A 13,548-nucleotide genomic window follows, 5' to 3' on the forward strand; every position below is an offset into this window, starting at 1 on the left:
ACTGTTTAATGAGAAACTATTTTGTTCTGTAAACCTTCATTTAAAGTGAGAATAGCAGCACAGTTGGAAGAGAGTAGTCGACGTCACTGAACTGTGCATGGAGAAAGTTTTGAAATGGTGTATCTTTGGCTATGTATATTTTCACCAAAAAAAAAAAAAAAAGGTCAAGAAGGGAGAGGGTTGACAACCTTTCTCATAAAACAATATGTGTACTACTGTTTCATGATAAACTATTTGTTCTGTAAGCCTTCACCTGAAGTACAATAAAAATAAATAAATAAATAAAAACCTGCTGTGAATTAACAATTTGCAATGAACTTGTCCCTCTATTTTTACCACTTTCAGGAGAAAGAGCTTCATGGACACTCTCATTCATTGGCATGTCTGTCTGTGTCTCAGTAGCATGTATGATTTCAATGACAGAGAAAAGTTCTATTATTTACATCTTTGAGTAACGGGAACATACATGGAAGTATAGTTTTATATTTTCTTGACTATTTATACAGTGCTATTGACTACTGAAACTCTACATTCTTTTTGTTATACGTATATTTTGTAACTTGGGCACAGATTTGTTGCTAATGGTCATGTGCACATGTAAAAAATTATTTGTTAATCTAAAGAAGACTAGGCAGTGATTTTTTTTTTTAACAAGAAAAATATTTTTAATAGACAATGGAAGTCCCCACCTTGAAAAAGAATTAATGCATTAGCAACTTCTAAGTGGTAGGTTTTATTCTTTTTCTTTTTAGAATAATAATAAAGCCTTTCTTTCAATGAGTATCCTGCTATAAACGGACAAAAATAATCAAGTATCACCAAAACTAAGGGTAAAGCATTGGAAAACAGAAGTGTGTATCTGTAAGAATACAGCTTTTTAATTTTCTGTCTTGAGATATCTTTGAAATACTTGCTAAATTATCTTAACCTGCCTGAATTCAGATTGCACTGAAATGGGATGGTGCCTCCTAGTGGTTACATAACAAAGTATAATGAAACTCCATCACTTAATTTTGGACAAGCTGCTCATCTCTCTGCTTTAGGTTTCTTGTTTGAAAAATGGGATAACTCTACTTTATAGAGTAGTTCTAAGAGCTAAATGACATATCATTGGTGAAGTGTTTAGTCCAGGGCTTAAGTAAGGTCTCAATAAATGGAATCTCTTATTAGCCCATGTGAAAAGGAAGGAAAGATAGTTATCATTTGTCATTTAAACAGTTGATTCACTTAATAAAAACTTGTTGAGCTCCTATAATGTGTCAGACAATTTTTTATGTGCTGCTCATGCGAAAATGAGTAAGATGCAGTCCTCCTCTTCAAAAACTGTAATGCAGAGCATACGTATAACCAGATAAAAAATAGAGGTAAGTGCACTGCTGGAGACATGTTTAGTGTATTATTATTGACTATTTCCCATGTGGCAAGGAGTATGCATTTATTTTAACTGTGGCTAATCAATACTTAACAAGGTAAGTATTCATATGTCAGCCAGTTTTATGGATAATAAAATAGAGATTCAGAGAATAAGTAACTTGTCCTAAGTGACAAAAGCACAATTTGAATAATAATGACACTACTACTACTAGCAGAAGGGCTCAGTCCCTGGAGAAGGACATCATACTTGGTAAAGAAGAGGGTCAGCCAAAAAGAGGAAGACCCTCAAAGAGATGGATTGACACAGTGACTGCCATGATGGGCTCAAGCATAGCACGACTGTGAGGATGGCAAAGGACCAGGCAGTGTTTCGTTCTGTTGTACATAGGGTCGCTTTGAGTTGGAACTGACTCGATGGTATCAAATAACTCCTACTATCAACATCATCTCTGATGACCTCAACTATTAATAAGTGCCAAGTCTGGGCTCTTTGCTTTACTCATCTTGCCTTGGGAGTCACCTTCTCCACTTTATGTAACATATCCAACATCACCATTTGATTAATGGAGTGTAGGAATTTCAGCCTATGTTCTCTGAACTCAAAGTCCATTGACTTTCTACTCCCTGCCTGTATGTCTGTAGCAGTCAGAATTGTCTGAATTAACTATTTGAAGAAAGGTTAAATTTCTGCTTCTATAGACGTTTATGTCTAGGCTAAGAGGACCGTTTATTGATGCTATCCTTTCCATCACTGAGAGAACTACGTAACTCCCTCCTGCAGAGGCCAGAAAAACCAATTTTAATGACTGGTACCATTAGGGTATCCCTTTGTCCCGTTTGTATGTATTGGCCAGTCAGCTAGGCTATATCTCACTGCGCATGTACAAGGGCACTATCCTTGAGCAGATGCATTGTAAAATGGTATGTCCTCTGGGAAGTCACATTACAAAGAGTAGCCCCTTTATCTGAGTCAAGGACTCGTGGACAATTCTTTCTGCATCAGGTACTTAGAATTCTAATTCTGGACTTTGGCTTTACTCAAAGTTAGGTGCTGTTATAGAATGCCTATTTTTTTTGCTTTATATGTAAGTATTTCATCTATCTCTGCAATAATGACGAGGTAAAACTTATCCTGCAAGAGCTTCATAATATCTATTCTTATTTTATTCCTATGCCTATTCTTACTCCTTATGCTTACTTATACTGGGATTACATTTTTACTAATATAACCTAGAGAATCTGGGTTAATTTTTCATATTAGCTAAAGTTAATAGTCAAACTTTCAGGAACTAAGAACTAGACTTCTGTGCTTTCCAAGATCATTCCACCAGAGTCCATTCCCTAGTTGGAAGAGTTCTTTTTATAGCAATATTTACTTCATTACATCAGAAATGCTTAAATATTTTCTAACCCTAATATTTACTATGATGCTTTTTCTGTGTCTTATTTCTTGAAATATAGAATATGTCTACTTTACAAAGTAGACCATTTTTCTAACATCGTTCTTTTATTATACATCTAAGTGTAAGCCTGTTTTGTAATAGCTTATTCTGAAAACTGCTTGACCTGCTTATTTAAATCCAAATCCTTTGATCAGTTTGGTTGAACGGAACTACATCTTTTTCTTAACCACAACCATTAAGAACTACACTATTGACAATTGAGAATACACTTTATACCACAATATTTTCTCAGGAATTATTGTTATTTATAAGTAAGCAATGCATTTTTCTTTTCTTTTTTCTCTTGCTTGAGATGCAGATATACCTGTCATACAGACAGGAACATTCTTGATTGACATTATAAATGAATCTATGTATTAACAAGGTCTTCTGATCACCCCCTCATCACCAGCACTACCAAAGTATACTGTTCCCTTTAAGTTTTCTTATTGGGGGGCATTTTGAGTTTTTTATATCTGGATAAATTACATAGTGATCTACTTCTAAAATATTTAAGAAAGTGAAAAGAATTATTGTCATAGTAGCAAGGGCTTATATTAGTCAAATGTAAGTTGCAAAGGAAGCTTTAATTTTATTAAGGTGCATACTTTGGATTGGTAGTTAAAAAAATTTCAGTAATCTCTGTGTATTTCAGAATCAAATCAATGCAAATTACTTGTTTAAAATTGAGTACATATCTGACAATGGCATGATTGAGAGGGCCTTAAATTAGAAACTTCAAAAATTCTTTTGGAATAATAAAAAAAATTTAGTCTTAAAACCTAAAAATGAGATACAGAAGATACACTTTTAGTGGAAACCATTTATTAAAATAAACAAGAAGAAGAGAAATGTTCTCATAAAATTATAGAAATAAATGTTTTTCCTAGTAAAGTTTTAAACTGAAGTGTAAAATGCAATTATATATGCAACTCTGATAGTAAAATAACTGCAACAATAATGTTAGTGCAGTTTAATGATAAAATTCTAATATTAATAAGTTTTATTATTAAATAATAAAATCCTAAAAATGCATGAGTCTTTATTTCTTGGTTTATGAAAACATCCTTATTTGGATTAAGAAGTAATTTTCCTTCTGTTACATAAAAGAAGGCCTTAAAAGAAATCTATGGTAACTTTGGAGTTCTTAAACAAACATGCTAAAAATAGTTATATGAAAAAAAGCTAAAAATGAAACTATATTTAATACTAAAATAGATATTTATCACAGTTCATTACAGTTAACAATATAGAAAGCTTGTAGCCATCAGCACCACAAAGCAATTTAACGCACACCTTTGAATTTAGAAATTTCTTGTATCTGTATGGAGAAAATTAATATTTATTACTGATACCATTTGTCAAGTTGGCACCCTAAAGGCTAAATGAGCTTCAATTTTTTATTTTCTTCAAACCAAGCATGGTCTCAACATGACTTTTAGGGTCTCTGATAATAGATGATGAACTCTTCTTACCATTCGGTCATGACCGTCAGAGGCTCTATACTTGCCTTCCATTTATCAAGGCATTCATAACAACCATAATTGTAATTTTTCACCTTTTTTCTCTCTGTGCTTCTATTTGGTTAGGACACTATTCAATTTCTAGAAGAGCTGTGATGAGAATCCCAGTACCCAATATTATAGATACTGGAGAATCAGACTAAGGCACAATCAGATGAGAATGCAAAATATAATCAAGGGTCTGGAATGAAGTTTCCACGTGAAGTGGGAACAGGCAAAAAGGCTGATAATGGTGAACCAACCTACATGGAGGTTGTGAAAGCTTATGTATGTTTGTGTGTATGTATGTAAAACAATGGCTTAGAGTGATAAAAGAGAGTATACAGACATGCCATTTTTGTTTCCCCAAAAATGACCACTTGAAAAAATAGTATGAAATATGGTTTTAAAATTTTGCTATTCAGAAAAGAGTTCAGGTTGCAATACGTTTAACATGATAGAATTCTATGCATCTTTTTAGAAATTCTTATTGACAAACATACAAACAAGATGTGAAGATTAATGCTTTGAAATAGAAGAGATTCAGTCATACGGGAAAGATGACATTGCAACCACTACCCTAATTCCTATTTTGTTTTGTTTCTGGAAAAGGAGGATGTAGCTATCCTCAGATAAATTTATGGTCTGCTGCCTGATGTTCTAACTATTGGAGAAGATGGAAATAGTGTTTAGATGGTGCCTGTGAAAATGAGGGAGATTTTTCAATATTTTTTGATAGGCTTTGGATAGGATAGTGTGGGCTCGATAATACAGAACCCAAAACATTACTAATTTACTTATGAATTACAGGTTTCTAAAATTGATATTTTATTTTTAAATGATTAGTGCCATATTTTAAGTGACACTAGTCTGACAATTCCAATTTAATTCCTCTTATCCTTATTTTGGAGCCCGAGTGGCACAGTGGTTAAGAGCTCAGCTGCTAACCAAAAGGTCGGCAGTTCGAATCCACCAAACTCTCCTTGGAAACCCTATGGGGTGGTTCTACTCTGTCTTATCGGGTAGCTATGAGTCGGAATCGACTCTACAGAAATGGTTTTTTTTTTTTTCTTATGTTAATCAGATTTCAAAATCATCCATAAAGAAAACTATCGGATGAACCATGGATTCATGTCTTTATTTACCGTGATACAGAAAAGAGAGAGTCCCTATCGTATTTTAAAATTAGTCAGATATGCTTTATTTTTACATGTATTATATACATAATAATTATTAGGTATACACACTATTGCACATGTAATAAGTAATTCCTTTATCTGTGTTTCTAGTTCAATGAGAATTTATTATCTTTTTTCACTGGTAATAACGAGATCAATGAAATAATATTGAATTGAGTTAACATAGCAGAAAATTATAAGTAAAAAACTAATTTCTGTGAAATAGATTAACATATGAGTGATTTACATAAATGTTCAGAATTGCAAGAGTGTAAGTCAACAATACTTGGACATATTAAAACAAAACTTTCAATATTAAAAGAAAGCTCTTTTCCTTTTTTTTAGTGAAGAGTCTTTCTTAGAAACTCAGCTATGTGATGATAGGATAAGGAATAATTTTATAATTAACTTAAAAATTGATACGCAAACATTTGCTTTCTCTTCCTTAAAAAGGGGCTAGTTACTAACCCAGTGGTTTAGATTCCGACTGGGGAAAAATGCAGCCTCTGGTTTTAATAAAGGAAGAATCACTATAAATATTTGGATTTATAGTAATTTATTTCCACATGAGAAAGTCAATATAGCCATGCCATCAGGGAACATGTCTGAGAAAATCGTGGATTCCCAACTCAAAGTGAAAGTGCAAGGCCAATCTGGGATTACAAAAATAGATTTTAAAATGTAGTTATATGTTGAGATTGATAGCTAGCTATCTACCAGGTGAAATAATCCTACCCATGAAATTTTGAGTGGGCAGAATTTGTTTGAGGAACAAATGCTTTTAGTAGAATTAAAATCTATTCATTTAATTTCTCTAATAGAGATGGAAGTCATAATATAACATGTGGAGGAATATGTTAAGATCAAAAATATGTTTGAACGTGAAAACAAAAACAAACAAACAAACATACAAGTAAAAAACAAGGGACTCTAGTGCAGTGAAAAAATAATTTCTCTATTCATATTATACAAGAAAAGAGACCGAAGTAAAACAAGAAGTTAATATTTTCACAGTTTGGCTGGACCTTAAAAAATATTACTCAGCAAAAAAGTCTTACTATAAGACATTGAAAATAAATGATTTTGAGACTTTGTTTCTGGCCAGAATAGAATTGACAGGGACTGGATAGACCCTCCCATCTGAAACACTAAAAAAAAAAAAAAAAAAAAAAAAAAACAGATGAAATACATGAAGTAGCAATTTTCAGACATTGAACAATGCACAACATAGGACAGTGATCCCTGTGAGAGAGGACTCAAACAAGATAAGCCCTACGATGACCCAGTTTATTGCCTGGAAAGAGTTTCCAGGCTACAGAGCAGGAAGGGGGACCCCAGGTGGAGCCCCGAAGTTTCCCTGAATTAAAGAGATGGTAAATAAAACATTATTTTTTATGTATAAATTCATATGTCTTTTTGATTTTTAATTTTCCAAATCACTTTCATCATATACACTCCACCTTTCTAGGCTGATCATTAGCACACACTGCTTTAGAGAAAGCAAACTTTATCACAATCCCCGTTGTTGTAAATTGCTTTGCAGTCGGCTCTGACTCATGACCATCCCATGTACAAGAGAATGGAACTTTGTCTGGTCCTGTGCCATCCTGATGATCGTTGGTATGCTTGAGTTCGTTCTTGTGGCCACTGTGTATTTTGAGTGCCTTCCAACATAGGAGGCTCATCTTCTAGCACTATATTGGACAATATTCTATTGTGACCCATTGGCTCTCATTGGCTAAGTTTCAGAAATAGATCACGAGGCTTTTCTTCCCAGTCTGTCTTAGTCTGAAAGCTCTGCTGAAACCTGTCCACCATGGGTGATCCTGGTAGTATTTGAAATACTGGTGGTATATCTTCCAGCAACACGCAAGCCACCACAGTAGGATAAGCTGACACATGGATGGTAGAAATCCCTAGAAAATTTTTAATAATGATTCAAATTTGAAATTACTTAATAAAAGTAAAGTCAATGGAAGCATTGTAAGGCCATGAAATATAACATATATGTATTTTTGTAACTCATTTAACCACAACTTTATTAAATAATTTTGTTTGAAATAAGCTACTTTTTTGAAATAAGCTATTTTAATATAGATTTTTAAAAATGAAAAATATACAGAAAATAAATGGTTAGAAATGTCCAAGCATGTAAGATAAATAATTCAAATTGGAATCCTGGGCTAAACAAACCCCATGCTTTTTAGTTTGAATCAAAAACTCAAGGCTTCCGCCGTCTCGTGATAGTATCCTAATTTTTTTTTTTTAATTTGGCTTTAACAAGTAGAAAACTAAGCATTAAATACGCGTGTGTGTGCTTATGTATGTGTGTATACAATTATACAGTAACAGTTAATTTTACTGTAAATTTCAGTTACAACTATACACAATATTGTGGGATGTTTAACAGCATCCCTGACTTCTACCGACTAGATGACAGTAGCGCCCCGAGCTGTGACAATCGAAAACGTCTCCAGACGTTGCTAACTGTCCACAACGAGAAAAATAGCCCCCATTTGAGAACTACTAGTTTATATACTAATTAATGTAGAAACTGGTACCTGTACACGGGGGTAAAAAAAGAAACCACTTCTGTCGAGTCGATTCCAACTCACAGCGACCCTATAGGACAGAGTAGAACTGCCCCATAGGGTTTCCAAGGTTGTAATCTTTGTGGAAGCAGACTGACATATCTTTCTCCCACGGAGCGGCTGGTGGGTTCAAACCACCGTCCTTTCAGTTAATATCTGAGCTCTTCACCACTGCTCCACCAGGACTCGTTGGCAACAGGTTTTTAATGTCTTAATAAAGCCCATAAAATATGGCATTTACTTAGTGGTTAGGTGAGAGAGGATGAGAAAACAGACATGGAAGGCTACAAAGGTAGCGATCACTTTTCTGCTATGGCATTTGGTGAAACTGTTGCCCGTGTTATTTTAGTAACCAGAACACATCTCTACAGAGCCTATAAAGGGAAGTGCTCAAAAAGAACAGAGTATCAGTGTGTTTGGTTTATTCTATGCTTCCCACCCCCCCACCCCACTTATATTTTTGCAAAATATTGCAACAATGAAATGAGCAAGCCAGGAAATATTGGACAGTTGCAATCAGAAATAGAAGGAACTAGAGCTTCCTTAAAGGAGGCCTTCTCTGTTTTGCGTGCAACCTAAATTGACCAAGATGCCAGGAAAGTGTGTCCTCTCAGAATTGAAAAAGCCAGCTCACCTTTCACCACAACTAATAGGAGAAAGACTGTTACAGCTCTTCTCAAAGGCTCCGCAATTGTACTTTTAGCCAAAAACATGAGACAGTCACAGGCAAAGATCAGATCACAGGTATTGCCTTCCACGAATGACTAATTTTTCATGGCCACAAGTTAGCCATCCTTAAAATGATGCAGAGGGAGGTAGGCCTAGCAAAAATGCCAGTAAAATTAAAAGAAGGCTTAAAAACTGTATCCTCAGGAGATCTTTGGGCGAAGTTCTTTCACATAGAACTAAATAGACCAGAAACTGATTTTTCAGAAAAATGAGAATTCACATTTGACCTTCAAAGGCTTTTAATTATAAGATACCTAAAGCAACCATTGGTTTCTTAAAACTGCACCAGCAAAGTGGCTAGGGAAGCTGAGTAGTGGTCCAGTGTGGGAGTACTCACCAACATCTACTTCAGAAGATGCCATGGAAGATAATGAAACAAGGAAAGTGTCCCAGGTGGCCAAACTAGGGGCAAAAAATGGACAATGCATAAGAGAGTCCCTCCCAGAGAATAGAATCATAGTCCAATCAAGGTAATTCTTCCACTACCAGGCCGAGGAGTTCTTAAAATTCCTGTCCAGCTTGATTTATTTCACAATTGCAATAAACCAATGACTTTTTACGTGAGAGTTTTTACTGCGTTTATCCTATTTCTGTTCCACCATTGAATACTGGGTATGTATGCATAGGAAACTAGGGGCCTATGATGGAAAAACATGAGTGTTTATGTTTTTTTTTTTTTTAAATAGGTAACCAGACTGTTGGGCTCTCTACTGGATCACATAGAAAGGATTGTACATCACCCAGAGATACCCAGTTTTGAGTGGGATGCAGTAACTAGACAAGACATAGGGTTTTACTCTGAGAAGGATGTTTTCTGTATGCAGGAGGAAGGGTTGTACATGGATACTTGGGTGGTCAGAGTGACAGCCTGTCAGAAACCATTCACTTTTCCCCCAGTACATACCCACTACTTCATTTTAGTAAGAAATTCTGTTTAATTTTAGTTGGGTACGAGGTATCCAGGGAGAGAGACTAAATTTCCCAAGTCTCCCTTTCAAAACAGTCCTGACCACACAATTAATAACCACTACTAGTACCAGAAGAGCCCTGAGGCACACTGGTTAAATCACTTGGCTGCTAAATGAAGGTTCAAGGGTTCAAACCCACCACCTGCTCTGAAGGAGGAAGATGTGGCAGTATGCTTCCATAAAGATTACAGCTTTGGAAACCATGTGGGGCAGTTCTACTTTGCCCTAAGGGTTGCTATGAGTCAGAATCATCTGGACAGCAGGGAGTACTAGAATCAATACCAGTTGCTGTCCAGTTGATTCTGACTCAAAGGGACCGCATGTGTGTCAGAGTAGAACTGTGCTCCATAGGGTTTTCGATGGCTGATTTTTTGGAAGTACATCACCAAACCTTTCTTCCAACACATGTCTGGGTGGACTCAAACCTCCAACCTTTTGGTTATCAGCTGAGCACGTTATTATTTGCATTACCCAGGGACTCTGGAACATGTGAAACTATTTCAGAACCTTTGGGGTCATGTTTTTAAAAGGAAACTGATTGTCTTCAACTAACTGTCCCTTCTTGCTGATTACAGAGTGGCAAAAACTTGGACAGACACCTCAGTCACAGAGATAGTGCCTACTTATTCAGAGTAGCAGATTTGCTTCACCAGTTTGGTTCCCTAGATGACCTCACGGAGAAGAGCCCATCTATTTCCACTGAACTTTTATATGAAATATACTTTAATCTTATTTGGATTACTATAGATTTGGTTCTTTTTTTTGGTGTTTAAGCCTGTACCTTATCTGCTATAACTTCCCTCGGATTACCATGACATTATTAATATTCTCCTTTAAAAGATGTGGAAGTTTAAGGTGTATTTAGATTATATTTTAAGGTCAATTATTTAGGATGTTGAATATATAAAACTGATCAGAGGCTATGGGACATAAACCATTACAGCAGGGAAATGTTTTTCTGCATTTTTGCTTTTAACTTGTTGACAATATTGCCCTGCACCACAGCCTTTGTCTACAGAACTAGGTAAAACATTCTCCAAAAAGTATTTCTATTTTTCTACATCTCTGTTGATTTCTTATTCTATTTTCTAATATAAAAGTTTTTATATCTCCATTTTCCTATGACTAAATTAGTTATGTGACATTATTTTTTATCAAAAACCCTGCTTTAGAATTTGTCAGTTGTATCATCTATTTGTTAAAGATCTGCTTTAAAAATAAAACAATTCTTCTTTATTTGCAATTTTGGTGTAATTTGTAGCTCCCTTTCTAGCAGATGTGTGTGTGCTTATGTGCGTGTGCACATGCTCACATGCACATGATTATTGAGTTTCTTTCCTTTTCTAATTTTCTGAGTTTAATAAGCATCCTTTTATTTCTCTTTTTTCTTATCTAGTAAGAAATTTATTCTTAGCAGAGCTTTAACAGTATCCATTAATTCTCATATATAATTATTTTTCTCAGCTTATTTGGACACTTTAACAGTTTGTCAACTTTTGCTCCCTCCACTACCCAACAACTTGGGTTTTGTCTTGATTCCATGCTTCCAGTAGTGAAACAATAACAAAGTAGGATTAAAATAAAAGAGTGAGAGAGACATAGAAGTTCAACTCATTTTCTTTAATAGACAACCTAAGAATACATCCTCCCTGTGAAGCATAATGGTGGATTTCAAATGAGATCTTGAAGTGAGTAGGCAATGCAAGATACGATTAAGATGAGTTGAATTGTTGTACTAATGTTTAAGGGTTCCTGGTGTCCCGTGGCTTGGTCACTGCCTAGGTCTTGATGTAGATTTTAACAAAAGTCAAGCTGAGATGTAAAAGCGCTAAGTTGACTTAAAGGCTGAGATAAGAAACAGAAGGAGGGAACTCTTGTCAACTACAGGTTGCTAAGGGCATCCACACCAGGAAGGACTTTACCTTCCAGAAGCTCTAGACTGGCACCTCCTCCAGTGCTCACGTGGCTGACTTTATCTTCAGTGTTCCATTTGGCACAGCAAGTAGCAGTGTCTCCACCACCTATTATGGTGATGCACCCCTTGGAAGTGGCTTTCACAATTTCATCCATGAGGGCTTTGGTTCCCTGAGAAAAAGCACTCCATTCAAATACGCCTACAGGTCCATTCCACACAATTAGCTTGGCTTTGGACACAACTTCAGCATACTTCTTGTTGCTCTCAGGACCACAGTCCAAACCCATCCAGCCAGGAGGTATGCCAGATGCTACAGTGGCTTGGCCAACTTTGGCATTCTCATCAAACTTGTCAGCAGTGATAAAGTCAACAGGAAACGTAATCTTCACACCATTATTCTTGGCTTTGGACATGATGTCTGTGACAATCTTGGCTCCCTCTTCATCAAACAAGGAAGCACCAATCTCCATGTTATTGAGTACCTTAAGGAAGGTGTAAGCCATTCCACCACCAATAATCATCTCATTGACCTTGTCCAGCATATTTTTGATGAGTTGGATCTTGTCTGCTACTTTGGCTCCACCAAGTATGGCCAGAAAAGGTCTCTCTGGGATTTCTAAAGCTTTAGAAAAGTACTCCAGCTCCTTCTTCATCAGGAATCCAGATGCTTTCTGGGGTAGATTCACTCCCACCATGGAACTGTGGGCCCTGTGAGCAGTGCCAAAAGCATCATTGACATAGACGTCCCCCAGCTTAGAGAGTGATGTTCGGAAAGCTTCTACTTTAGCTGCCTCAGCCTTAATCTTCTTTCCAGAAGCATCCTGACCCTTCCCTTCTTCCTCTACATGAAAGCGCAAGTTCTCCAGCAGGATGACTGAACCAGCAGCTGGGTTAGCACAGGCTTTCTCCACTTCTGAGCCCACACAGTCCTTCAGAAACAGAACATCCTTACCTAGCAAGGATTTAAGCTCAGCAGCAACAGGCTCTAGAGAGTATTTGTCAGGCATGGGAACACCATCAGGTCGGCCTAGATGGCTCATAAGTACTACTGACTTGGCTCCGTTATCTAGGCAGTACTTGATGCTTGGGATGGAAGCCTTGATTCTCTGGTTGTTTGTAATCTGGTTTTGCTTCATGGGAACGTTGAAGTCTACTCTCATGATGACTCGCTTCCCTTTAACATCCAGTTTGTCCAAAGTCAACTTACTAGAGAGTGACATCTTGAAAAAACAAAGTTATAGGCTGACACCGGAATCAAGATGTTGAAGAACCCGCTTTACCACCGGTGGGAGGCTGCGTTGGCCTTGGTGATTTCTAACGTTTTTCCCTCCTGTTCCGCCCCTTCCTTTTCTGTATTAGTGCACGACAGCCATGATTGGACTGGGCAAAGAAAACCTAGTTCTGCTATTGGTCTATAGTTCTGTCAGTCAGAGTTTAGCTTTGTTTACTGGCGCATATTCGAACTGCCTTGGGTAGAAGGAAAGCCCGGAGTAGCGGTACCTGACTTGGAATGCAGCGAGAGTGGGACAGGTGAAGAAACACTGGAGCCCGTGGTCAAAGAAGAAACCCGTAATGGTATTTTAAAAAAAAAAAAGAAAAGAAAAACAACCATGCCCCAATCCGTTTCAAATCATAATTATTTGAGGTATAAAAACCTTTGTGGTGCCAAATAGGAGAATTTTGAAATAATGGGTCTATGAAACCTTGTTTATTCAAGGCCAAGTTAGTAAGATTCTGTGTTTTTTTTTTCCCTGTGTTAATAAATAGTTCTGTTAAGGCCTTAACTTACTTTAGATATATTGTAGGGTAGGACTGGAATGAAGTTATGTTTTAAACACTTTGTTTCTTC

The 13,548-nt window shown here is 36.4% G+C and overlaps 1 protein-coding gene across 1 annotated transcript; it reads right to left on the bottom strand.

The window, feature by feature from the left end:
- Positions 1-11,389: 11,389 nt before the first annotated feature.
- On the bottom strand, positions 11,390-13,041 carry PGK2 (phosphoglycerate kinase 2). The gene has a single exon (XM_004388714.2). It carries the CDS (start codon positions 12,917-12,919, stop codon positions 11,666-11,668), a length of 1,254 nt encoding a protein of 417 aa, XP_004388771.1. The 5' UTR covers positions 12,920-13,041; the 3' UTR covers positions 11,390-11,665.
- Between the last annotated feature and the right edge of the window lie 507 nt (positions 13,042-13,548).

This window comes from Trichechus manatus, unplaced genomic scaffold (genome assembly GCF_000243295.1).
Source record: "Trichechus manatus latirostris isolate Lorelei unplaced genomic scaffold, TriManLat1.0 scaffold00215, whole genome shotgun sequence".
Taxonomy (NCBI): domain Eukaryota; kingdom Metazoa; phylum Chordata; class Mammalia; order Sirenia; family Trichechidae; genus Trichechus; species Trichechus manatus.